Raw genomic sequence first — 22,892 nt, forward strand, 5'->3', positions numbered from 1 at the left:
TAGCATGATATGTTACAATGGGCTTAGATTTATGCTTGATCCGTGTTTTTCTGCTTTACTTTGTGCCGCATTTTTGCAATGAGATCCGGTAGTTTGTAAGGTTTGATGACGACTGGCGTAATGGTTAGCATGATGATACGAAGTAAATTGATGCGCTCACCGTCATCCATACCGGCAGCCAACGCTTGTTCGATCTGACCTTGTCTGGCGTTTCCCGTTAAAGCGATCACCAGTTGTCGGTCGAATATCCCGCTGGCCTCGGCCTGCCGTATATGCTTCACAGCAGTAAGGCCATCCATGACTGATGATCTTGGTCAGCGTGAGGTCATCAAACACGATTTTCGCGCTCACCAGGCATTTCTAAATCCATCAATATAACATCGTATGGCGGTCTTCCTTCGCTTCCGGTTGCAGCCTTACTATATACACGATGGATGGCATCTAAAGCTTCTTGTCCGTGGTTGGCGACATCGCAGGTCAGACCGGCTTTGAGGATCTGACGTTTCAGTACTGTTTGGTTAATGACGTTATCTTCAACAACAAGCAGGTGAAGACTGTCTTTTGGTTTGAGACCGCTGCTCGGAACCGTAGCCTTGATATTGCTGGCGGGGGACGTGATAGTAAGCGATTTTACGGAATCATCGAAAGACTGCTTAACAGAAGGTGTTCCAGTGTGCGCTTGAATGAAAAATCGGAAGACTGGCAAAAGTCAACTACGCTCCTATTACCGAACTTACCGCTCCCCACTCCTAGCTCGCTTTCCATCTCGATTCGCCCGCCCAGAAGTTCGGATATGCCTTTGAGAAAAGTAAGCGGAATGGAATCCATACAGCCGTGTACTCACGTTTACAGATGAACAATCCGAGCCCACTTCCTCCATATTTTGTATGGACCATGCTATTTCCCTCTGAAATCAAACGTCAGCATGGCCTTAGTCCCAAAAGTTTAGCATTAGCTCACGGGAGAACCTCTGGAATAGCGCCTTCTGCTCAGTCGGCCCTAGACCAGGTCCTGTATCCTTAATGGCAATGTAAAGCCAGACTCTGGTGTCCTCAGGAACAGGCGCACTTATCGTGGTGTCCATTTCAACCGGTGGCGCACAGGTATCAGCAGCCGGTGCAGATAGTGCAACGTCATAGCGGACTGTGATTATTCGTGTTGAACTAGTCGCCGTGAACCGAATAGCATTCGATATAAGGTTTGTGATGACTTGGTGTAGACGAACATGATCGGTCTTGATGTTAAGAATACCCGTGCGGTCGATGCTGTCTCCAAACTCCAATACGAGCCGGATTTTCTTCATCTTCGCTTCGGATGCAAACACAGACACGACCTCGATATAAGCGGAGAACCCTTTTGATTTTACTCACCTTTTTCGCCTCAACTTTCAAGTTCATCTCATAGTCGTGCAGAGTGAGCATGTCCAACTGTACTCGAGCAAGAGACAATACATCATTGGCGATTCTTTCTTGGATCAGACCGCATTGATGGATACCTGCAGACGTCAGCTGCGTGTTGTTTTCAGTTAACTTACTATCCAAAGCTTCTATATCTTCCTCCAGCTCTGCAAGCATCTGCGAAGTAGGTGTGAAGCCGCCATTAGTAGCAGTACGCAGCTGCGCCTGTAAGACAGACAAATTTTCTCTGACCAAGGAGGAGCACTGCAAAATCGCGGAAACAGGAGTTCGTATCTCGTGCGAGGTGAGATCCACGAGCAGCTCCTGTTGCTGCTTCGATTCCTCAGCTTCCTTCCTTCTCCTTTCCGCCTCCAGCAGCTTCTCTTCTTGATAACTGATATCGGAGATGCAACCCAATATCCCTGTCATTGTCGGATTCACCAAATCTAGGCGTACGAATGTGCCAGATACCGAAGTTCCATTAGCGAATTTCCACGTAAGGGTGGTTTCACGTTGGTCTCCGTTGACAATCTTGTCCCATGAGCAAAGCAAACGTTCGTGAGTCTGCGTATCCACATAGTCGGGCCAATTACCAAGATCGACGCCACGCGGTATACCTGAGTACAAACGATAGGTATCGTTGCCATAGATGACGGCTCCAGTTTGGTCCGCGCGCACAAGTCCTGAAGGACAGTAATCCAATATCACAGCTAGTTCTTGCTGGCGCTGAGCGTGCATCATTTCTAAATGCGCTCGACTTTTACGCATTTGCATATGCAGGTGGACTCGAGCAAGAAGTTCCTTTGGCTTGAATGGCTTGAGCATAAAATCCTCGACTCCTTCTGCGAATGCAGCCAGACGTAATTCGTCGTCTGTCGCAGCACTCAGCAATATCATCGGTATTGCTCGGGTGACCGGATCTGCACGTATCGCTGATAGAAGGTCTTGCCCGTTCATCACTGGCATCATGAGATCTGAGAGGATGAGATTGGGCGGATCTTTTCTGGCGATTTCCAAAGCTTGTTTGCCATTGACAGCCTCAATGATTTGGCAGTAAGGACGGAAGATTGATTTGACGTACTGTCGCATGTCATTGTTGTCATCGACCAGTAACAAAACATCGTTTTTTTCGAATAGCAAACTTTCTTCGCGGGAGGAAGTAGATCCGTTGATGTCCGATCCAGCCGATTCCGAATCAATGTCATTTGGCAACATCCAGTGCATTGCCTCCTCAACCACCGCTTTACCATAAACACCAAAATTGCCAGGCAAATGGGGATCCTCGATGACTTGCCTCTCGATGAGGGGAATGCGAGCAGTGAAAGTCGATCCATGCGCTGCTCCGCTCTCTTCAGCGGTTCGACTAGTAATGATAAGATCACCTCCATGGAGCCGTACAATCTCCTTGGCCAGAGCCAAACCGATCCCGGTGCCCTCGGTTCCCCTTGAAAGTGCAGTTGTAGCTCGATGGAACCTATCTGTTACCGCAGAGAGCTCGCCGGCAGGTATCCCTATACCAGTATCGGTCACAGCAATTTCTGCATATGATTCGAGATAAGTTAGATGAACGGTGATGGAGCCTTCTTCAGTGTATTTGAGGGCGTTACTAATCAGATTGGTGACCACCGTTTCGAGCAAAGTGGGATCGACGAAAACTGCAGCTTCGTGTGGATCGACCGCTATTCGGTAATCGATCCGCTTCCTTGCGATTGCTGGGCGAAATAAGACAGCCAGATCATCAATAAATCTACCAAGATCAAGTGGTACAAACCGGCCTGCTAATTTTCCCGCCTCGATTCGAGAAAAGTCAAGCAACGAGTTGACCAGTCTCTGAACTCGAGTCAGGTTACGTTGTGCAAGGGAAAGAGCAGTTTTCTGTTCCGGAAGTAGCTGTGTTCGTAGAACATCATCAAGAGGTCCAGCCACCAAAGTCAAAGGCGATCTCAGATCATGGGCAGCCCCTTGGAACCATGCAGTTTTTGCTCTCTCCATGCGATCTCTCTCCAACTGGCGGCTTTGTTCAGCTTCGGCGGCTCGCACTGATCCTAAGGAAGAGATGAGATGGGCCTTGAGAACATGGATCCATTCTTCGTACACCTCGTCGAGAGGGGAGGCGACATTGAGACCCAAAATAAACACCGCTTGAGGGACATCAGCCGAAGCTTCGCTAGATATAGGAATAACGATTGCAGATTGTGGCAACGCCTCCCATTGGCGCAGCGGAAAGCCTTTTATGAGCTGCGTACAATCGTCGACCACCACGGCTTGACGAGTAGTGATCGCTTTTGCGATAGGCCAGGAATGTGTATCATAGCTGTAGTGGACCTTTCCACCGCCAGAGGATAGTACCGATATCGCAGAAAGAGTCGGGGAAGATAGTTGACCTCCTCTTGAGCCATAATTCGATCGAACAGATTGATTGCTAGGGAGAGGTAATTTCAGAAAGGATGGAGCGGCAGCATGATCTTTCGGTATACCGATGGATGATTCAAGCTCGAGATTGACCTCGTTACTCTGAGCATCTTCCTGTACACTGTAGCACATCAAGAAGGGGACATCCTTTGAGTTCTGCTCCAATACTTCAACAATACTGGCGTAGTATTCCTTGGAAGTCCTCGCGATGAGCAAGTGCTCTGATAAATCACGCATAGTTTCTTGTCTTCTTTTGGCGACCACTGCATTCGTTGTCTCCCGGGTAGGATTGTAGAGACTTGACAATTCATCAGCTTTTCCGGCGAAAAAACAGAACCCATTACCTACCCTAGAGGAGTTCCATCGACATCGAACAGCGGTATAAAACTCCAAGTATGGTATTTCTCTACCCAATAGCCTTGGGGACCTTTGCGATACAGTAATAAATCGTCTTCTCGGTAGCAAGGTTCTCCGCCAGTCAGGCATCGATCGATAAGATGGGACACGCCGTCCCAAACGGGTCCCCATGCTTCTTTGACTTTCGCGGACCGCCCCCACATTAGAGGATGATGCACAATCTGGGAGTAATTATTATTGCTGGCGCAAATCGATGTCAGAAGGTAGTTAACACGCAGCGTAGAGTCATGACCCACTATAGCATTTGAAAATCCTCACCGAGCCAAAGCGAATCCTGCGTCGGCGAACGCATCACCACTTCGATCATCGTTTCCAGCACGGGTGGCCATTTGTTTCTTGGACCCAGTTTCGTCTTTCCCCAATCCGTACACTCGAGCAGCGATTTACAGTCTATATCGGCAGGTGGATCATGGGACAGAGCAATCTGTGATCTTGATTCCGTTGAAACAGAGCTGGTCGCACGAGACAAGTCGATGACGGGAAGGGATAGCGGAAGTACTGACATTGGGGAAGACGGTACAGGTGTACCCGATTGCGATGAGGTTTTAGCATGTTTAAAGTTGGTTGGTAGGGTAGTAATGACAAATGTGGAGGGTGGTTTATGTGGATCTGGAGTGATTGTCTTAATGAGATGTAAACTGTTGCCGCTTGATTTAAGACAAAACACGCTATCGCTTTCCCCTTCTTCAAGCCATTGCTCCAATTTGGCCATCATGTCGCCATTGACCACTTCGTGTAAATCTCCTTGGCTCCATTCCCTCCACCTGTCGTTTTCCCAAACTAGTTTTATTCGTGATGACTCTCCTTGTGCACTTTGAACTCTCTGTGCAATGAAAGCTGGAAAAGGGTATGTCTTCCATGTATCAGCAAGTATGGCAACGTACTATGCTCACCTGTAGATAAGATATATGCGCATCTTTCGCAGTCAACCCATCTGGGTGCGAGTTATGAGTCATTACTACGTGTTTAAAGGTCGTTGTACTTCGATTACCGCGGTCAATCCAATCTCCATCATTTCTAGTGTTGCCCCCCCCCCCCTTCGACCATGCGACTGTGTTTGTGTGTTCGTTGACGCTGAGCGGTACGTTGTGACGCACAGACTGTCGAAAGCCAATAAGCCTCGATGGTGATCGAAGGTGAACGGAATACCGACGTAGTGTTACAACTGGATGATGATTTAAGATTGGTAATAAGGAGCGCGCAAGTTTGCTGGGTTTCAGGGAGCGACAGTCACCAGCGAGGAAATCCAGAACTTCTAAATAAGGAAGGTATGCGGAGCATGCCGTGGTTCAAAGTGTTCGTTTGTGAAGGTTTCTACCATTCACCACTCAAGGGGAAAAGCGACGATTATAGGTACGATATTGTTCTCGCACAGATATTGTTCTGTCTAAAGTACTTGATGAATATAGACATTTCGCGTGGACACCTGAAAGTCAACAGAAAAGAATGTCCTTATGCATAATACAAGAAGCTAAACCGCGCTATCTATACAGCAAGTCAAGAAACACCGTCTTACCCTTCACAATATGCATGGCACATGCAATAAGCGGAGAAAGCAGACTCGACCGGCAAGGAGGAGGTAGTGCAGGCGGCATGCTGAGTAGGTTGAGGGGTTGCGGTATTGCTGAATCATGACATCAACATGACCTTCGTGGCATCTCCAAAAGAACATGGAGCCAATGCGAAAACTTACGGATCATATTATTGAGGCGTTTTTCACGCTTTTGGTTCTCACACTGGTAGGTTTCTCGCTTCTGGTGTTGGTACTGGTAGGTTTCTCGCTTCTTGTTCTAATACTGGCTGATTTCGAATCAACATCCTCCGTCACCGGTAAGGGCACTTTACTAGCGTTTCTCAACCCTTCCAGTATCTCCTCATCCAGTGTTTGCGTTTTTGCTTCCGCCTCCCACCTCTCTTCCATCGCTTTCTTCTCTTTCTCGTAACCAGTCTTTCGCTCCAAGCTTAATTTTTCCAATGATCCAATCCAACCTTCCATTTGCGCACGCTTCTCCTTGAGCTCTTTGTCGAGCTTGTCTCTTTGTTCCGTCATAGTCTTAAGCTTAACTTCTAGGTCCGCTATCTTAGGATTCAGCTCTTTTCTGACCTTGTCCTCTCTTGCCTTTTCAGCATCGTCTTTCTCCTTTTTGGCTTGCTTTGCGGCTTGCTCCTTGTCCAGCTTTGCTTTCTCCACCTCAGCCTTCCTTCCCTTTCTTTCATCTTCCAATTCTTGCTGCGCGACATCACGATTTTCGACGGCTATTCTAGCGGCCTCTTCGGCCTGGACCACTCGATCGTTAGCTATATCGAGAGCGTTCGTGACGTTAGGGTAGTCATCGTAGACTGCAAGAAGTCGTTTCAGGTCGATGGGCTGTCGAGTAAGAGGAGCTGCAGCAGTCGGATCCCTTCGGGTGTTGAACAGTGGCATATTGCGCTTGAAGAAAGTAAATGTGGATGGGGGTTGAAGATACAGAAGACAGGCAGTTATAGATAATACTAAACTCGATAGCTTGATACACGTAAAAGGTGAGTGAGCAACTGAGAACAACTTACTTTACCAATTGAGCTGATTGAAATGGGAATATGTGAAATTCAGGGTGGAACATTGTTGATACGGGAAGGGGAAAAAATAAGGTCGATGACGTCACTTTTGTAATCACTAGGACATACTCGAGTATTACCATAAACAGAAAACGTAAAGTAAACTGACTGACATAAATCAAGGAACTGAGCTGTGAACGCATTATCGCGGAAAGCTCGAGTGACACCGACGATGGCATGTCAAACACCAATGAATCAGGTGGTTTCGCCGTTAAGACGGATTATATGTCAGACGAGCGAGAAAGCTGATCGCGCAATCTGAGAATGCCATTCAGTCTATCTATCTATCTTCGTATCTGCCTTTTCAATGTTGTTGGCATTAAGTCCCCACAATCTTCAGTCCATCCAGAAATGACATGCTGGACCCAATCACCTTTATCCGTCCCTTGGCATGGCTACGGAGCCTGGATACATCACCTCATATGATTACCAGATGTCTCTCGGAGCTAGGATATATGCTCGGGGATACTACTGACTGGGCACATGGGTTATCTTAAATCCCCATGTCGGCAAGCACGGATGTATGCTCCACCTGTAGTCTGAATGTATGGGGTGTGGTCAGACAGGCGCACTGCGCATGGGTCAGTACATATGCGCTTGAATCATTCATGTTTGGCTCCACACATGTAGTTTCCGCTTTCGTGGTCATTGACCCGTTTCAATATATCCCATTATCGTAGAGAGACACCGTTGCCCCGCTCAAGGAGCTCATTCCTGATCGCTTATGGGACTGACGTTGAGGACGAACTTTTCCACGAAGAAGTGTAGTAGAATGGGAAATGTTGCTCTTGAGAGCATGGTGAAATTCAACCCGCTGATGATATATGACGCCCCGCCTCTTCAACCTCTATCGAGCAACCATCTAAGTATAGAGGTGTCTGTCAAGGGCTCTTACTACCAGACACCACTAGTAGAGGTCTGAAGCTGAAGATTGGCACGAACGAAGGAAATGATCTAGCTGAAGATGTCAAGTCATACACGATACCGTCAGCTGTCAGATATCCCGTCGTTGACAAGATAGAAGTCTCCGAAGGGTGTCGAGGTGCTGTCATAGTCTTTGATCTTTAATAAAAAAAGACAGGAAAGATGAACAAGAGATATTCTCAGTATCGCCAGCACGCCCAATGAAGGTATGGAAGACCATATCACAAACGGTGACAAGCTATAGCTCCGCGGTAGTGCATTAACGGCATTCCAAGTACCATCGCCTGACGAGTTGCCCGATACTCGTTTATTGACATCAGTTATGTATTTCCAACGAGCTGTCATGTCAACCATCTGTTTCGCTGCTTGTCATTCCCGGGCGACCACTCTACTTTGAATCATCAGATACCTTACTTTTGATGATCTCTCCATTCGGGATATCCACGTCATCCGTGAAAATGGATGCGTATCTGTTCACGATCGAAAAAGAGATCTTCTGATGGCATTTTGTATTTCGACGAGGTTACAGACACTAGTATTTAGGCATTCTAAAGTTGAACGCCGAATACTTGATCGCATGACATGATTGCAAACCCCATGTCACAGCCCTATTCTGGTCTCGTCTATCGTGCTCAACAGCCTATCCCATAGTTTTCTCCTATCAGGGCCATGGGAGGTCCAGATGTCAGGATTTTCTGGTTGTAGCTGATGATAACTGCTATCTTCCAGGTCGTGATCAGCGTCGGACTGTGTCAGAAGCTATGTGGCAATTTAGCTTGTTTAAACATTGTCTTCAGTGGCTCATATAGACAAGAACGTTAGCAAGGTCGTCCCGAGTTGATCCGATAACGAGCACTCCCATTGAAACGATATAATTCGAAGGAGAAGGAAGCTTGTGCACATTGAAGACTTCGGTCTTCACAAGTCCTATTGAACGAGGTGTGGTCAGCTGATCCAAACCATCGTGCTACAAGGGAAAGTAGCGGACCTGGATGGACATGACAGAATTGATGGTCCGGGTATTGAGCGTTGAACTCCTGGTCACACTGTGTCGTGAAAAACCTGTACATCGTTTGAAACCTTTCGTACTCAGTACTGCCACACTTTCTAGAACGGTACTATCCCTTCTTGATGGGTAGGTCGTCAACATTGGCTTATATGTACCGGTATGGGCTACTTTCTTCAAGCTTAGATCGTTGATGTCTAGATTATATGATAGCCCTGGTTTGGCAACGAACATGACTTGGGCGCCTAATCTTAAGACTTGCCCAGTGATGAATAGGTAGGTCAGGACAAATCGTTTTTGTCCACCTCACCCGACGAGGGAGATGCGCTCGCGACCCACTGCTGCTAATTTCCGGGCTAAGTTATAGCGGCACCTATATCAGTGGTAGCGCCAATTCTTACCGCAGTGATGCTTGGCGAAACCTCGAAGTGTCTCAAGCTTCTGCCGGAGCTGGTGTCATCTCTGAGCTCTACGAGAACTTCTGCCGAGGCCATTCGTGACACTATGCATGATCAATGGATAGTCAAGCTAACCTCTCATAGCTGCAAGATAACAAACAGACTTCGACGCTCTACGCTCGGGCATTGATCAAGATCGGGCAGATACGACCACAAGAAACAGGAATAGCCGAAGAAGGTATAATGTATCCCACTCACTCCATGAGCGGAACACACCTTTTTGTAACGCATGGCGGTACATGCAGGGCTGTTTTTTCAAAGCGTCCTGAAATGAATTTGAATTTCACTTACATGGTCATTCACTTAGAATGACATCGACTACAACACCTCGAAGGAAGTGGAGGTAAGCAAAGATACAATGACGTCGGACGTTAATCGTGACGACGCGAATCTCAATCTTGAGGCCGACAGTGTTCCACCATATCCTTTTGAACAAAAAGTACCTTCACATGTTCTCACTTGCGCGAACGGTGCCATACCACAGCTCAATATTCTGCCATCCAAAACGACGGTTTAGTGTCCAAATGTCAGATATTATAACACCTCAACTAGGCAACGTTCTAGGTAAAAGCAAATCACCTTATCTCCTACAACACAAAGATAATCCGGTTGCAGTGAGTCGCCATACATTTGTCATACACTAGGCATCACTAACGAGAAGACATCGTCGTTATGTATCACCAGTGGCAAGAATTCACGCCCGCGACTATATCGCTCGCCCAGCAATCAGATAAACCAATCTTTCTGTCTTCGGGGTACTCTGCCTGTCACTGGTGCCATGTTCTCGCCCACGAGTCTTTCGAGGATCCTGATATCGCAGAGGTGATGAACAAGTATTTTATAAACATAAAAGTGGATAGAGAGGAGAGACCGGATGTTGATAGAATGTACATGACGTATCTACAGGTAAGCAATGCTACCATTAGAGCTCAGAGGTGGATGATGATAATGATGTTCTCGATTGCAGGCAACATCTGGCGGTGGGGGTTGGCCGATGTCTATATGTGAGCACACATCTTGTGGATGTGTTTGCTGATTACTTGGCCAGTTATGACTCCCTCTCTTGAGCCATTCTTTGCCGGTCAGTCCGCTGAGTAGTCTTTCACCAAGGTTGCGATATTCATGATTTCCTTACAGGTACTTACTTTCCCAAAGCACGGTTCAAGTCATTACTCGTGCGAATAGCCGAATTTTGGGAGGAAGACAAGGAGCAATGTCAGGCCATGGGAAAAGGTGCAGTGGAATCCTTGAAGGAGATGAGTGGAAGTGTAAGTAGTCTTCACTTCTAGTTTGGTTCCCTTGATATCACCCTAATGAAAATGTCATAGATCGCTCGCATTCCCGGCTCGCTTGACGACATCCTAGCTACTTCTCCTTCCACCAAGATATACTCGCAACTCCTCCGTCTCCATGATCCGCGGTATGGAGGGTTCACTAGTGGTGGACCTCGCTCGAAAGGTCCCAAGTTCCCCAGTTGCAGTATGACTCTGGAGCCGCTGGCTCGTTTAGCTTCCTACCCCCTCCCATCCGAAGTCGACAAGGACAAAGCTACAGAAATGGCTATTAAGATGATCAAAGGAATCTGGCTAGGTGGAATACATGACTGGGTTGGAGGTGGGGTAGCTAGGTATAGTGTTGACGAGAAATGGATCGTTCCCCACTTTGAAAAGATGCTGTGAGTGCGAATCACTTCTTACCACTCGGTATAAACTCTCGAATATCTTTCGCTCTCGCTGACTGGGGTCAACACTCAGATATGATCAAGCACAGCTCATCACTGGCGCATTAGATTTCGGCTTGATTTCGGATCCTTCGGAGGGCGAAGATGATACGCATCGTACGATATTGGAGCAGAACAGAAGAGTGTGTTTCGATCTTGCTGGGGATATTTTAGAGTATTCGATAAGAGATCTACAATCTCCAGACGGAGGATTCTGGTCTGCTGAAGATGCCGATTCTGCTCCAACGAAAGGTGCTCGGAAATCTGGTAAGTCTCCGTCCTTGTGTGTGACCTTGCTGATGACACCGTAGAGGGCGCGTTCTACATTTGGGACAAGGAAGAGCTGGATGAAATTTTGGGAGTGGATGCTGCAATCGTAGAGTCATACTTCGGGGTGGAAAAGGGAGGGAATGTCGAACTGCAGCATGATGCTCACGGTGAAATGAGGGGAAAAGTGAGCTTATCAGTATGAGTCTCTGTACGAAACGAGCTGAGGATCTCCAGAATATCTTGTATCAAGCCAAAAGTCTCTTGGAGATAGCCAACAGATACGATAAAACGGAAGAGGAGATTAGACAAACAATAAGAATGGCGTGCACCAAGTTGAAAGACAGAAGAGACACTAGGGAAAGGCCAGGTCTGGATGATAAGGTGGGTGATTCGCTTGACCCCTCAAGCTTATAGCTGAACATATAATAGATTCTGACCGCTTGGAATGGTTTGATGGTGCGTTGCTGTTGAAATGCCTAATTGACCGCTCCCTCTGACCTAGTGCTCTGTCAGCTTTCCGCTCTTGCTCAAGCCGCGTCATTTCTACCATCAACGTATTCTATCAAGTCTCAGTGTCTTCCTGCTGCGGAGAAATTGGTCTCATTCGTGAAAGACCGCATGTGGGATGTCGAGAGGAGGCAATTGACACGTAGCTGGCGAGAAGGTAAAGGTCCTGGGGCACAAACGGACGACTATGCCTTTTTGATTAGAGGTATGTTGCTGTTCCTACGTGATCACCAGTCCTAGTTGACACGGTTGATTAGGTTTACTGGACCTATATGAAGGCAGTGGAAAGGAAGAGTACGCTGTATGGGCTATAGAGCTGCAGAAGAGACAGGACGAATTGTTCTGGGATAATACTGGAAAAGGTTACTATGCAAGTGCACCAGATGAGCATGTTCTGGTCAGGATGAAGGACGCTCAGGTAAGTCTCACACCCCGAACAACCCTCGTTAGCGAGGTATCGAAGCTGATCGGGGCTCATCAGGACGCTGCTGAACCCTCTGCGACTTCTGTGTCCTTGCGCAACTTATCCCGTCTCTCCCTTCTGGCCAGCGACGATTACGAAGTCTACGAAAAGAGAGCTGAAGACACGTACCTATCAATAGATGAAGAGTTGAAACAAATGCCGAGAGCCTTTGGTTATAGTGCATGTGGATTGATGGATCTTGAGAAGGGATATCGGGAGGTAAGCTTGCCGAAGAGATTATGCATGATGGCTCATTATCTGCTCAGGTCATCATCATTGGGTCACCGGATGACCCCAAAACGGGCGAGTTTCTACAAATTATTCGAAGCGTTTACGCTCCGTATCAGATTGTGATTCACCTGGACCCAGCCAATCCACCAGTCAAAATTGCAGAGAGAAACAAGGTCGTGAAATCGTTATTGGAAGGTATTCAAGCTGGCAAAGACCAAGGTACGAGCGTGAGAGTTTGTGAAAGTGGAGTCTGCGGTCTACCTGCTCGGGATACGGAAGCCGTGAGAAAAGCTCTTGGCACACATGCCGCTAATTTACTGTGAGGCCTGATGTGAACCCGTGGTGGCGTACCGTATGAGCTTGTAGAACGTTCCAGGGTAGAATTGGGACCCTAAATCCATACCATCAACTTTTGTTCGATGCAAACACGTTCGACCTCCACAAAATGAAAATTTTGATGTTTGAAACTACCAAAGCGGGATCTGGCTAAAGCGGATGTGCTGTCAGATGCCGCAACCATATTCTGCAATGTAACCCGATAGATGTTAGCAAGATGATCCGAGTTGGTGGTAGACTTTATCAGGAACCATCGACCCTTATCTAGCGATATCGCACAGTACATCGGCTGAATCCGGGATTCTCTTCATTCCGGACTTGACGGAATTGGAACGCGGCCACGTTCGTTTGGCGTATAGTACAGCTACTGCAGACACTTGAGCCGTGTCCACGGCAGCAGTCATGCAGGTATGAGTACATACTCTCCTTACCCACGAATGCTAGCGTGAACACATATCCTGAGCAGCTCATGTTTGACACAGAATATGCTTTGATGCTTCAATAGGTCCATTAGAGTTAAATTATAGGAAATCCCCCTTTAACGTAATAGAATTACGTAACTCCTTCGGAGGAATGTGGCATTATTATCAAGATACATCATCGGAGTGGTTAGCGTGGGAAAGAAACAAGGAACAACGAGGACAAAAAACGATGTATATGTATAGGTGTATATGTATGTATATATAAATATAACATTCCCACTCCAAACTATCCTTCTCTCTCTCTCTCTCCTTTCCTTTCTTCTCATACGAAAAACACATACGTGACAAGTATACATTCGACAACTCCTATACGTTCATCCTAATACTCGAGACACGTATCCCCCCTCACTTAAATCAGCCGACAAGTAACATCAGTCAACATGTCGGCTAATACCCACTCGCTATCACCATTCGGTACAGCACGTTCCACTGTACAGGGCACTCCCCTCGACAAGGAAGAGCTGAGAAAGACGGACGCTTTCATGAGAGCATCTCTCTATCTCTGTCTTGGTATGCTGTACTTGCAGAAAAACCCTCTCTTGAAAGAACCGCTCAAGAAGGAACACCTCAAATCTAGATTGCTAGGTCACTGGGGTTCTGATTCAGGTCAGATCTTCACCTACATCCACTTCAACAGGCTGATCAAGAAGTACGGCTTGAATGGTCTTTTTGTTTCGGGTCCAGGTGAGTCCGATCCACGTCTCTTATCATCGGCCTCTGACAACGCCCCGCTCGTGCCCTTTCACGTCCGCACCATGCTGATATCGGTCCCTTGATCAGGTCACGGTGCTCCTGCTGTCCTCTCCCAATCTTACCTTGAAGGTGTCTACTCTGAGGTTTACCCCAATATCACCGAAGATGAAGAAGGTATGAGACTCTTCTTCAAGCAGTTCTCTTTCCCCGGTGGAATCGGATCCCACGCTACTCCCGAAACTCCCGGTTCCCTCCACGAAGGTGGTGAGCTTGGTTACTCAATTTCACACGCTTTCGGTACCGTCTTCGACAACCCAGACCTCATCACCCTTACAATGGTCGGAGATGGAGAAAGTGAGACCGGTCCTTTGGCTACCTCTTGGCATAGTACCAAGTTCTTGAACCCGATCACCGATGGTGCAGTGTTACCTGTTCTCCATCTGAATGGGTGAGTCTCTGGATTATCTACACGACTTTTAATTCCTATCTCCTTCCCGCGCACATTATCTCCGCCGCTCCACACCTCTGGTCTGCATTCACCCTCTCTTACGCCCTTTCATCGCTGACTCCATTGCACATTCAGTTATAAAATCAATAACCCCACTGTCCTCGCTCGTATCTCTCACGAGGAATTGGAAGCTCTATTCATCGGTTACGGATGGAAGCCTTATTTTGTTGAAGGCTCAGACCTCGAAAGTATGCATCAAGCAATGGCCGCTACTCTCGAACAAGCTGTCGGTGAGATCAAACAATATCAAAAGCAAGCTCGTGATTCCGGCAAATCATTCAGACCACGATGGCCTATGATCGTGCTTCGATCTCCTAAAGGTTGGACTGCTCCTCGAGACGTCAGTGGTCATCATCTTGAAGGCTACTGGAGAGCTCATCAAATCCCTCTCGCCGACGTTGCCAGCAACACCGAACACCTTGCTCTTCTTGAGTCTTGGATGAAATCCTACAAGCCTGACGAGCTCTTTGTCGATGGGAAACTTATTCCCGAACTCAAAACTCTTGTCCCTGAGGGCAACCTTCGGATGTCTGCGAACCCCGTCGCCAACGGTGGTCTTGTTCGAAAAGCTCTTCGACTTCCCGATTTCAAGAAATACGCTCTCGACGTCAACCCCGGTATCACCAACTCACCCAGCATGGCCAACATGGCGGTCTGGCTGCGAGACGTAGTCGCTGCTAACATGACCAACTTTAGACTTTTCGGTCCCGATGAAACTGAATCCAACAAGCTCGGTGCAGTCTACGAGGCCGGTAAGAAGGTCTGGATGGGTGATTTCCTTCCTGAAGATGGTGACGGGGGTAATCTTGCTCACGAAGGTCGTGTTATGGAAATCCTTTCTGAACATACGGTTGAAGGTTGGCTTGAAGGTTACGTCCTCTCCGGTCGACACGGTCTTCTCAACTCCTACGAACCTTTCATTCACATCATTGACTCCATGGTCAATCAACACTGTAAATGGATCGAAAAGTGCTTGGAAGTTGAATGGCGAGCAAAAGTTTCCTCGCTCAACATCCTCCTTACAGCTACCGTATGGCGTCAAGACCACAACGGATTCACCCATCAAGACCCCGGTTTCCTCGATGTGGTCGCCAACAAGTCTCCTGAAGTGGTGCGAATCTACCTTCCTCCTGATGGAAACACCCTCCTTTCCGTCATGAGCCACTGTCTCGACAGCAAGAACTACGTGAACGTCATTGTCGCTGACAAACAAGATCACCTGCAATATCTCAACATGGAAGACGCCATCGCCCACTGCACCAAAGGTCTTGGTATTTGGGAATGGGCTTCCACTTTCCCTGATGAAGATCCTGACGTGGTTATGGCTTCTTGTGGTGATGTCCCTACTATGGAATCTCTTGCTGCGGTAGCCCTCCTCAAGCAGTACCTCCCTGAGCTGAAGATTCGATTCGTCAATGTCGTTGATCTATTCAAGCTCATCTCCAACATCGATCATCCCCACGGTCTCACCGATAAAGATTTCAAGGCCATCTTCACCGATGACAAACCTATCATCTTCAACTTCCACTCTTACCCATGGCTTGTTCACCGACTCACCTACAAGCGACCTGGTCACAACAACATCCATGTACGAGGTTACAAGGAGAAGGGAAACATCGACACCCCTCTCGAGCTTGCTATCCGAAATGAAACTGATCGTTTCTCTCTCGCTATCGATGCTATTGATCGACTACCTGGCCTCAAGAACAAAGGTAGTCTTACCAGGGAGAAGCTTCTCAATGAACAGATCGCTGCTCGAACCAGTGCATTCGAAAATGGTATCGACGCTGACAAGTATCGAAGCTGGAGATGGCCCTACGGCCCCAAGACCGCCGAGGGAGTTCTCGATCAAGTGCAGAGCAAGTTGGGTCTCGCAGGTAATGATGCTCCTCCCGCTGCTGTTGTAGGTACCAGTGAATAAGATTCCAGGATTGTTACATAGACAAAAAGTATTAAAACAAAGTGAATTATGAGTATTGTAGATTTGAAATGAATATGCAGCATCGTGCTCTATGATTGATTGGTTGTAGAAATGCGATGAAATTGCGATAGAACGCCGACGTCGGTTATGTCCGTAGATCCTATTTTCGGTAACTGATACAAAAACGACCACGTCTTCTTCGCGCTCAAATCCGTGCGAATACTTAATTTGACACATTCATCTTCCCATTTATCACCATGCAATCGACAGCTCGAATGTGCAAGACTGCAGCACCGTCTATCAAACTTTCACCCTCTCTCAAATCCCTAGTCAATCACCCAAGCTCGCTTCCGTCACCTATACCTGCTCCAAAAGCATCGACGACATACAGCCTATTCGACACTATCCGTTCAAATGCACCGTCCGACTTGTCTCGAAATGCGTGGTTGACTCTTGGTACAGCTGCATTGCTGACGATAAATTCCCCTGATACTATCTGCCAATTATGGGACTACGCTGGTCGGACGGCAGAAGATGCGCGCGTGATGAGGGAAATAGGATTGAAGTGCATCTCTTTCAACGGAGTGAGTGATCTACTCGGTCCTGTGTATATCAGGCTGCCTTGAGCTCTCTACTGATCAACAGCAGATACCTCGTACAATCAACAGTCTGGGTGCACTCAGAGCCCACTTGCCGGATGACATCAGGCAAGCACTTTCTAGGCAATCGTATAGGTGGGTTCATTTTGTTGTATTCACTTTTACCCCATCTTGATCTGTTCCTCACATGTACACCTTGCGCATTCACTCTTGCGTGACCTTCAAGCTTGACTGGGCTGATGAAATTACCCCAGACAACCAGACGCATCAAACATCGCAGACATCACCGCTCGAAGTCGACAGCTATGGGATGCCGTTTATACACCACACAATGAGAAACTTCTCACGAAACTCTCCGATTCGCATCCCGATCTCCCAGTGCATATCCTGAATTCCCATTATGGAGCCCTCCTAACAGATCCACCTTCTATGCCGTCACCTCATATCGGCCGTGTTTTGACTTCCATTATTGCCATAACTTGTCTACGAGCTCAGCGCGGTGTAGGTCCCCAGCTCACCAGCCACGTCTACGGATTGAGGAAAGCTGGATTGGAAGCAGGTGTACCGGAGTCGGTGGAATGTGGGGACTGGCTGTGTAGTGATGCTGGAGCTACTTGGGTTATTGAAAGCACAGATAAGGTCAGTGAGGCGATCACAGGTGGGAAGGCTACATTCGCTGGACCACCGAGAGGAGAATGATGGAAAGGCTTTAGACCGTTTAGATGCAAAACTTATAGATCATATCTTCGAGGCGTTGAGAGGCCAGCATAGAGTGTTTCGCCAACCACAACGGATCTTACCCCTTACATGATGCCTTCATAGCACAAAAGATTACGGCCTACTTGCTACAATGGATACGGGAGGAAGCAAGAAAGCAGAACGATTTCAACGAAGATGCTTTTGACTTTCGTCCGCGACAGCACGGTTTTCTGGGTTGGTTATCTTGAATGCTGCCTGCTGACATTATCCAATGATCTTAAGCAATACCATAGGTTGCAGGGGACATTCCACCGCTTTCGAAGTCTATCCGAGGAGTGTCATGCCGACACGTAAACAACCAGGAATTCCACTGATGAGGGACTCTGTGGGATTGGCCAACGAAAGCTGAAAGGCGATTCGAACGGTCTGAATCACTTTCATTTTAAGGCATGGGCTGTTGAGGATAGGTCAAACCCGTACTGCTGTGTGTCAGATTCTCACTTGTCATGGCTTGTTGCTATGCGGAACCTGCATTGCAGGCAGCACATCATATGGAGGAGCGTTCTTGCACAGCGGAACGTCCTTCCACCTTCTCCTTATGCAACTCGAGACATCGGTTGTAATTCTTCCTCAGAAATTCGTAATTTACAAAGCCGAACCGCCACGTGATTCATCTCTTTTCATGCTGTGTTGTCAGGCACGCTGAACCAATTTATGCTTCAGGGCGCACACTCCACTTGATAACGGCTTTTTCCCTTCACTCAGCTTTAGCAAGTAATCCGAGCTTCAATCCACACTTGTCACTCGTGCTGTTGTTTACGTCTCACATCGTGCAACTCCCTTACAACGACTACCCCACTGTCCGACCATGGATACACTTGACGACTCGTACTCGCCAAAGTTCACGCGAAGTAGAACTGGTAAGTGAGATCCCTTCCGTCGCCGAAATGCGTAATCTGAGGACTTGAAACCCCAAAGGTTGTTTGAGGTGTAAAAAGGGCAAACACAAGTAAGTGTCTATCTGTTTGAACACCGTGCTCAGTTCCCGTTTCACCAGATGTGATGAGGAAAGACCCGTATGTAGGCGGTGTCGAAATGTGACGAAGGAAGTAAGTCCACGATATCATGCACAATCACATCGTAACCAATCACCACAATCGCAGTGTGTATATCCCCCGACACCTACTCCCAAATCTACTGCACGCTCTGGCAAGAAACGCAGACTTCTTTCCACAAACAGTGAGCGGTTTGAAGAACTCGTCGAGGGGAGAAACAATGAGGAGAATTCAGCCAGCGGGACAAGACCGCTTAGCCCTCTCGAGCTGGATGAGAGTATCCCTTTGTTTTTCACCCCTAGCGATCATTTGGCGTTATCGTTTCCCGACGCTCAGGAAAGGGATCTCGTGAGTACGCTGGCGTAGCGAAAACAAAGGCTCTGCTGAAATTCGTACCCTAGATGAGACATCTCCTATATTTTGGTTCGTTTCACCCTTTCACCGCTGAGATTCTGCTTAACACCTTGTGACAGGTAATGTCGTGCTTTATTCTATTCCGGTCCAGAATGAGCCGATTCAATTCCTCCATCTCGCTCAATGTTTTCAACACTCTCGTGGTTTCTCGCTCGAATCGGACACTCTCTTACTGTCCCTGATCTCTATTGCCGCCAGTCACAAATCCTCACTCTCAATGCAACAGGAAAAGAAATATTTGACCTCTTATCCTGCAAGTCGATGGGATCTAATATCTCTCGGCAATGATCCAACTTCCTGGTCTCCGCCAAATGTGTCTCAGAGCGCGCAGCGGGAGCTGGGGAATCACTTCTCCAGAACCTCGCTGAGTCTTTGCGATACAACCGTCTCTTTTAGGCAAGGCGGTAACGGTCTCACTGACGACACGTCAAATCTGCTGATAACGAGCTCGTTAGCCGTGATCATTGCCCAATGCCTCAACGCCGGTACCCTATGGAAGCAAGCCTTTGACAAAGCACTCAACCTCATCAACTTGAGAGGGGGTCCCGCCCAAATGTTGCAAAAAGCCCAGGAGATATCCCCTTTAGAGGTGACCCGCGTCCGTATGCTTTTGGAGAATCTGGTGATTGTAGATGTTTGCCAATGTTTGGCTTCTAGTGCGCCGCCAAGTCTGATGAAGGAGCCTTTCGCTCCGTGGTGGTGAGTCTACGATCTTCCAGAGAGCTCGAAACAGAGCTCGAAACAGAAATACTGATTCAAACGCAGGTTTGACTATGTCTCCGCTGGGACTGACACAGTTCATAATGCATATGGCGTAGATAGAGGTGTCATCGAACTGGTAAGAGAGTCCACCGATCAATTCCGTTGTAGTCATTGACAATCTCGCAGGTCAATCGTGTCAACATGCTGGTACATGAAAGTACTGGCCTCTTTACGATCCTAGATAACAAAGGATATTTGGACATGCATAAATCGAAAGTCGATGATCTCCTGCTCGAGATAGAAGTATGGGAGGTCGACGTTTACAAGGAAGCGACAGGCCTTCCCAGAGTGACTTTCGGGAACAGGGTATTGATACAGACTTTGAAAGTAAGCTGAGTAAGCTGAGTGTATGTCTCGTATAATGTGCTAACAGTTTTTCGTATGAAGGTCGTGATACATGTCGATCTCCTCGGCAAATCCCACTCTGATCCGATTGTACAAACGTCTGCATTGGCAGCAATAAATGCTTTCTCGCAAGCCAGAGCAAGCGATCACGGAGTGGGCTTACTGATGGCAGCAATCATAACCGGTGAGTGCTGATTCCGTTGACCATGCCTTCGAGAGATCTGAACGTACATGCAGGATCTATGATGTTGGATGAGCCCTCAAGGGCGGAGGCGCGCCGCATCGTGACAGATATGCGGACCACACCAGTATTCGCCTTTGATGTCGAAGTTGCTATAACTATGTTGGAAAAGGTAAGCGGCGCAATGTATTTTATGCAGGCTGACATCATAAAAAGCTCTATCAACTTCGAGACCAAGGAGCGATTGATCCCTCCTGGCGATTAGTTACTGTTTCCGATATGTTACTGTTTTGACACGTTGCTATCTTAGAGAGGTTCATGGTCGTCTATCTACGTTGTATGAATCGGTTGTATTCATGTAAACAATACAGCATTAAACGTCCGTTTCTTCCTCTTTGTCCGCACGATCTCGAATCGTTCGGCTATGCAAAGCGCTCAAAAGAGCAATTCCTCCGAAAACAAACCATACGATTGGTACTTTATGCTCCGCACTGACTCCGTACATCAAACTAAAGGACTCGGATTAACCAGGACCCCGGGGGTTTTGTTGTCCAACTCACCCAAAAATAGCAGGACCAACTGATCGCGCCAGAGCACTAACCACCAGGGAGATACCGTTGATCGCTCCCAGTGCAGAGGACGAGGGTGAGGCGGCGTTCAATGCCATCATGTTGAGGCTGAATCCGAAACTCAGCAATCTGGTCAGGATAGCACGGGGAATGACGACTCACGGGAAGGCGAGATCGCCGAAAACGTAGAGGAAAAGAAGCGGGATCATGAGCAACCACAGCATTTTTAACGAACCGCCCTCTACCCATTTCCCACTGTCTCCGTCTTTGACCACCAAAGCATTCATGATTGGAGGTATCATGAAAACGAGAATCCAACATGAGGAGAACATGCGATATAGAGATCGCATTTTGAAGCGTCGTAGGGCAAGAGGGAAGAATAAGAGGTTGAAAGCGATTGATAGCGCGCCCTTGACGGATAAACAAGCGGCGATACTGGTAGGGGTCAACGCAATACCGCCAAGAGATGGTACTGAATAGGCAAAGAGAGCGAATCCAGCATCGAAAGACATTGCACTTAAGGTCAGGACTAAAGCGTTTATGTGTCAGTGGAATCGCAAACAAGCAAATTGATACCTACGGAATATCGACAGCAATACTTGCTGCAGCGGCTTGTGAGCGATAAGATCTAAGAATGTGTTCTTCTCCGGCAAAGCCTCTATCGTATCAATGGGTTCCTCGGGTAAGAGCCGAGTTCGTTCACTGGGTGGAAGGACAGGTGACGGAGGGTGCGATTTGACCGTTGGGTTCGTCTTGAATAATTTGGCTTTAGCGGTTGCTGTCGGGATCTGGATGAGATGCTCACCTCTTCAAGACAAGTAGCCACGAGCACAGCGGCCATCAATGACATTGTGGATATCAAGGCGCTAGGTAGCAGATAGGGATATTGTCGAAATAAGGGAGAATTAGTGAATTTGTATTGAGGATATTGGGTTGCTGGATTTTGCAGCAGTGCTCCCAATGTTGGTCCTATCACACAAGCCAGATCCCAGCAAACTGTCCAAAGAGGATACAGGAAGCTCTCTGTCTCTGGCGTTGATACCTCTCCTAAAACAGCTCTCATCACGGAAGCCTGTAACATACACTATTAGCTACAAGCCATTCATACCAAAAATGAGCAACACTGACATTTCCGCAAAGCAGTCCACCTAACCCATTTGGCAGTCAGCGGCATCGCAACGATATGCAGAGAAGGGGGCTTACTGAGGAATCGTGCTGCCACAGCCATTTTGTAGCTTTTGCTCAGTCCAAAGAGGGTATGCGCAAAAGCTACTCCACATAAACCACCCAATATGACAGGTTTCCTTCCTACCCTATCTGAAAGTTTGCCCCATTGGTACATGAAAAGGACCGAGGACAATGCGAATATGCTTTCGATCAACCCGGAGTATTTACCAATGCTGGCTTTGGGGACATCAGGCAGCAGGTCCTCCACCATTTGATTGACATATGGAAAGAGGATCTGAATTGTCTATGAGCGGCTGACAGCGGTGGATAAATACGCGATGGACTCACTGTGAAGCCGATTGGTTCCACAACCCTTGCCAAGAGCAGCACAGCCAGCTGAACTTTGGAGAATGTCATTTCAGAGTTGCGTTACACTGACAAACGTAAAGAAACGACTTGCAATCGAACACTATTGATGTATGATTATCATTGAAAATTGTTTTTGTCCGGGTGAAGATTCCAGTTTTATTGACAGCCGCAAGCGCATACGGCTGTTTATCCGGTTGTGACCGGGAATTACTATATCTGCTCCACGATTCGAATATGCTGCAGGTCGCGGATTATAGGTGAAGAGGAAGATACGAGTAGTGTCTCCCAGCGAGATAAGGCAGTATTAGTCTTGCTGGAAGGTTATCGAAGTACGGGTCATTGTGATATATTGTCAATGCAAACAGCCTGCACGTCACTTGAACTTGCGA

The 22,892-nt window shown here is 47.6% G+C and overlaps 7 protein-coding genes across 7 annotated transcripts; 4 read left to right on the forward strand and 3 right to left on the reverse strand.

The window, feature by feature from the left end:
• Positions 1-29: 29 nt before the first annotated feature.
• IL334_005777 (uncharacterized protein) lies at positions 30-5,182 on the reverse strand (the record flags this gene model as incomplete). Its single annotated transcript, XM_062937485.1, has 10 exons — positions 30-112; positions 161-301; positions 352-678; positions 738-797; positions 845-907; positions 961-1,234; positions 1,371-4,107; positions 4,158-4,406; positions 4,463-5,049; positions 5,120-5,182. 10 exons carry the CDS (start codon positions 5,180-5,182, stop codon positions 30-32), a joined length of 4,584 nt encoding a protein of 1,527 aa, XP_062793536.1.
• Positions 5,183-5,922: 740 nt separating this feature from the next.
• IL334_005778 (uncharacterized protein) lies at positions 5,923-6,651 on the reverse strand (the record flags this gene model as incomplete). Its single annotated transcript, XM_062937486.1, has 1 exon — positions 5,923-6,651. The coding sequence occupies one exon, from the start codon at positions 6,649-6,651 to the stop codon at positions 5,923-5,925; it is 729 nt and encodes a 242-aa protein (XP_062793537.1).
• Positions 6,652-9,736: 3,085 nt separating this feature from the next.
• Positions 9,737-12,726, forward strand: IL334_005779 (uncharacterized protein; the record flags this gene model as incomplete). Its single annotated transcript, XM_062937487.1, has 14 exons — positions 9,737-9,826; positions 9,897-10,118; positions 10,180-10,216; positions 10,261-10,293; positions 10,350-10,480; positions 10,541-10,887; positions 10,967-11,199; positions 11,244-11,386; positions 11,437-11,583; positions 11,632-11,658; positions 11,716-11,914; positions 11,967-12,127; positions 12,191-12,391; positions 12,439-12,726. The coding sequence occupies 14 exons, from the start codon at positions 9,737-9,739 to the stop codon at positions 12,724-12,726; spliced, it is 2,259 nt and encodes a 752-aa protein (XP_062793538.1).
• An 875-nt stretch (positions 12,727-13,601) lies between these two features.
• IL334_005780 (uncharacterized protein) lies at positions 13,602-16,343 on the forward strand (the record flags this gene model as incomplete). The annotated part of the gene is made up of 3 exons (XM_062937488.1): positions 13,602-13,905; positions 14,002-14,362; positions 14,498-16,343. 3 exons carry the CDS (start codon positions 13,602-13,604, stop codon positions 16,341-16,343), a joined length of 2,511 nt encoding a protein of 836 aa, XP_062793539.1.
• A 257-nt stretch (positions 16,344-16,600) lies between these two features.
• On the forward strand, positions 16,601-17,641 carry IL334_005781 (uncharacterized protein; the record flags this gene model as incomplete). Its single annotated transcript, XM_062937489.1, has 3 exons — positions 16,601-16,927; positions 16,992-17,077; positions 17,197-17,641. 3 exons carry the CDS (start codon positions 16,601-16,603, stop codon positions 17,639-17,641), a joined length of 858 nt encoding a protein of 285 aa, XP_062793540.1.
• An 868-nt stretch (positions 17,642-18,509) lies between these two features.
• Positions 18,510-20,692, forward strand: IL334_005782 (uncharacterized protein; the record flags this gene model as incomplete). The annotated part of the gene is made up of 11 exons (XM_062937490.1): positions 18,510-18,561; positions 18,620-18,650; positions 18,699-18,750; positions 18,805-19,044; positions 19,098-19,119; positions 19,170-19,809; positions 19,876-19,948; positions 19,999-20,199; positions 20,260-20,401; positions 20,455-20,570; positions 20,615-20,692. 11 exons carry the CDS (start codon positions 18,510-18,512, stop codon positions 20,690-20,692), a joined length of 1,647 nt encoding a protein of 548 aa, XP_062793541.1.
• A 79-nt stretch (positions 20,693-20,771) lies between these two features.
• Positions 20,772-22,551, reverse strand: IL334_005783 (uncharacterized protein; the record flags this gene model as incomplete). Its single annotated transcript, XM_062937491.1, has 8 exons — positions 20,772-20,907; positions 20,959-21,075; positions 21,130-21,496; positions 21,548-21,719; positions 21,773-22,039; positions 22,096-22,115; positions 22,171-22,429; positions 22,483-22,551. The coding sequence occupies 8 exons, from the start codon at positions 22,549-22,551 to the stop codon at positions 20,772-20,774; spliced, it is 1,407 nt and encodes a 468-aa protein (XP_062793542.1).
• Positions 22,552-22,892: the final 341 nt, after the last annotated feature.

This window comes from Kwoniella shivajii, chromosome 8, assembly GCF_035658355.1.
Source record: "Kwoniella shivajii chromosome 8, complete sequence".
Lineage (NCBI taxonomy): Eukaryota > Fungi > Basidiomycota > Tremellomycetes > Tremellales > Cryptococcaceae > Kwoniella > Kwoniella shivajii.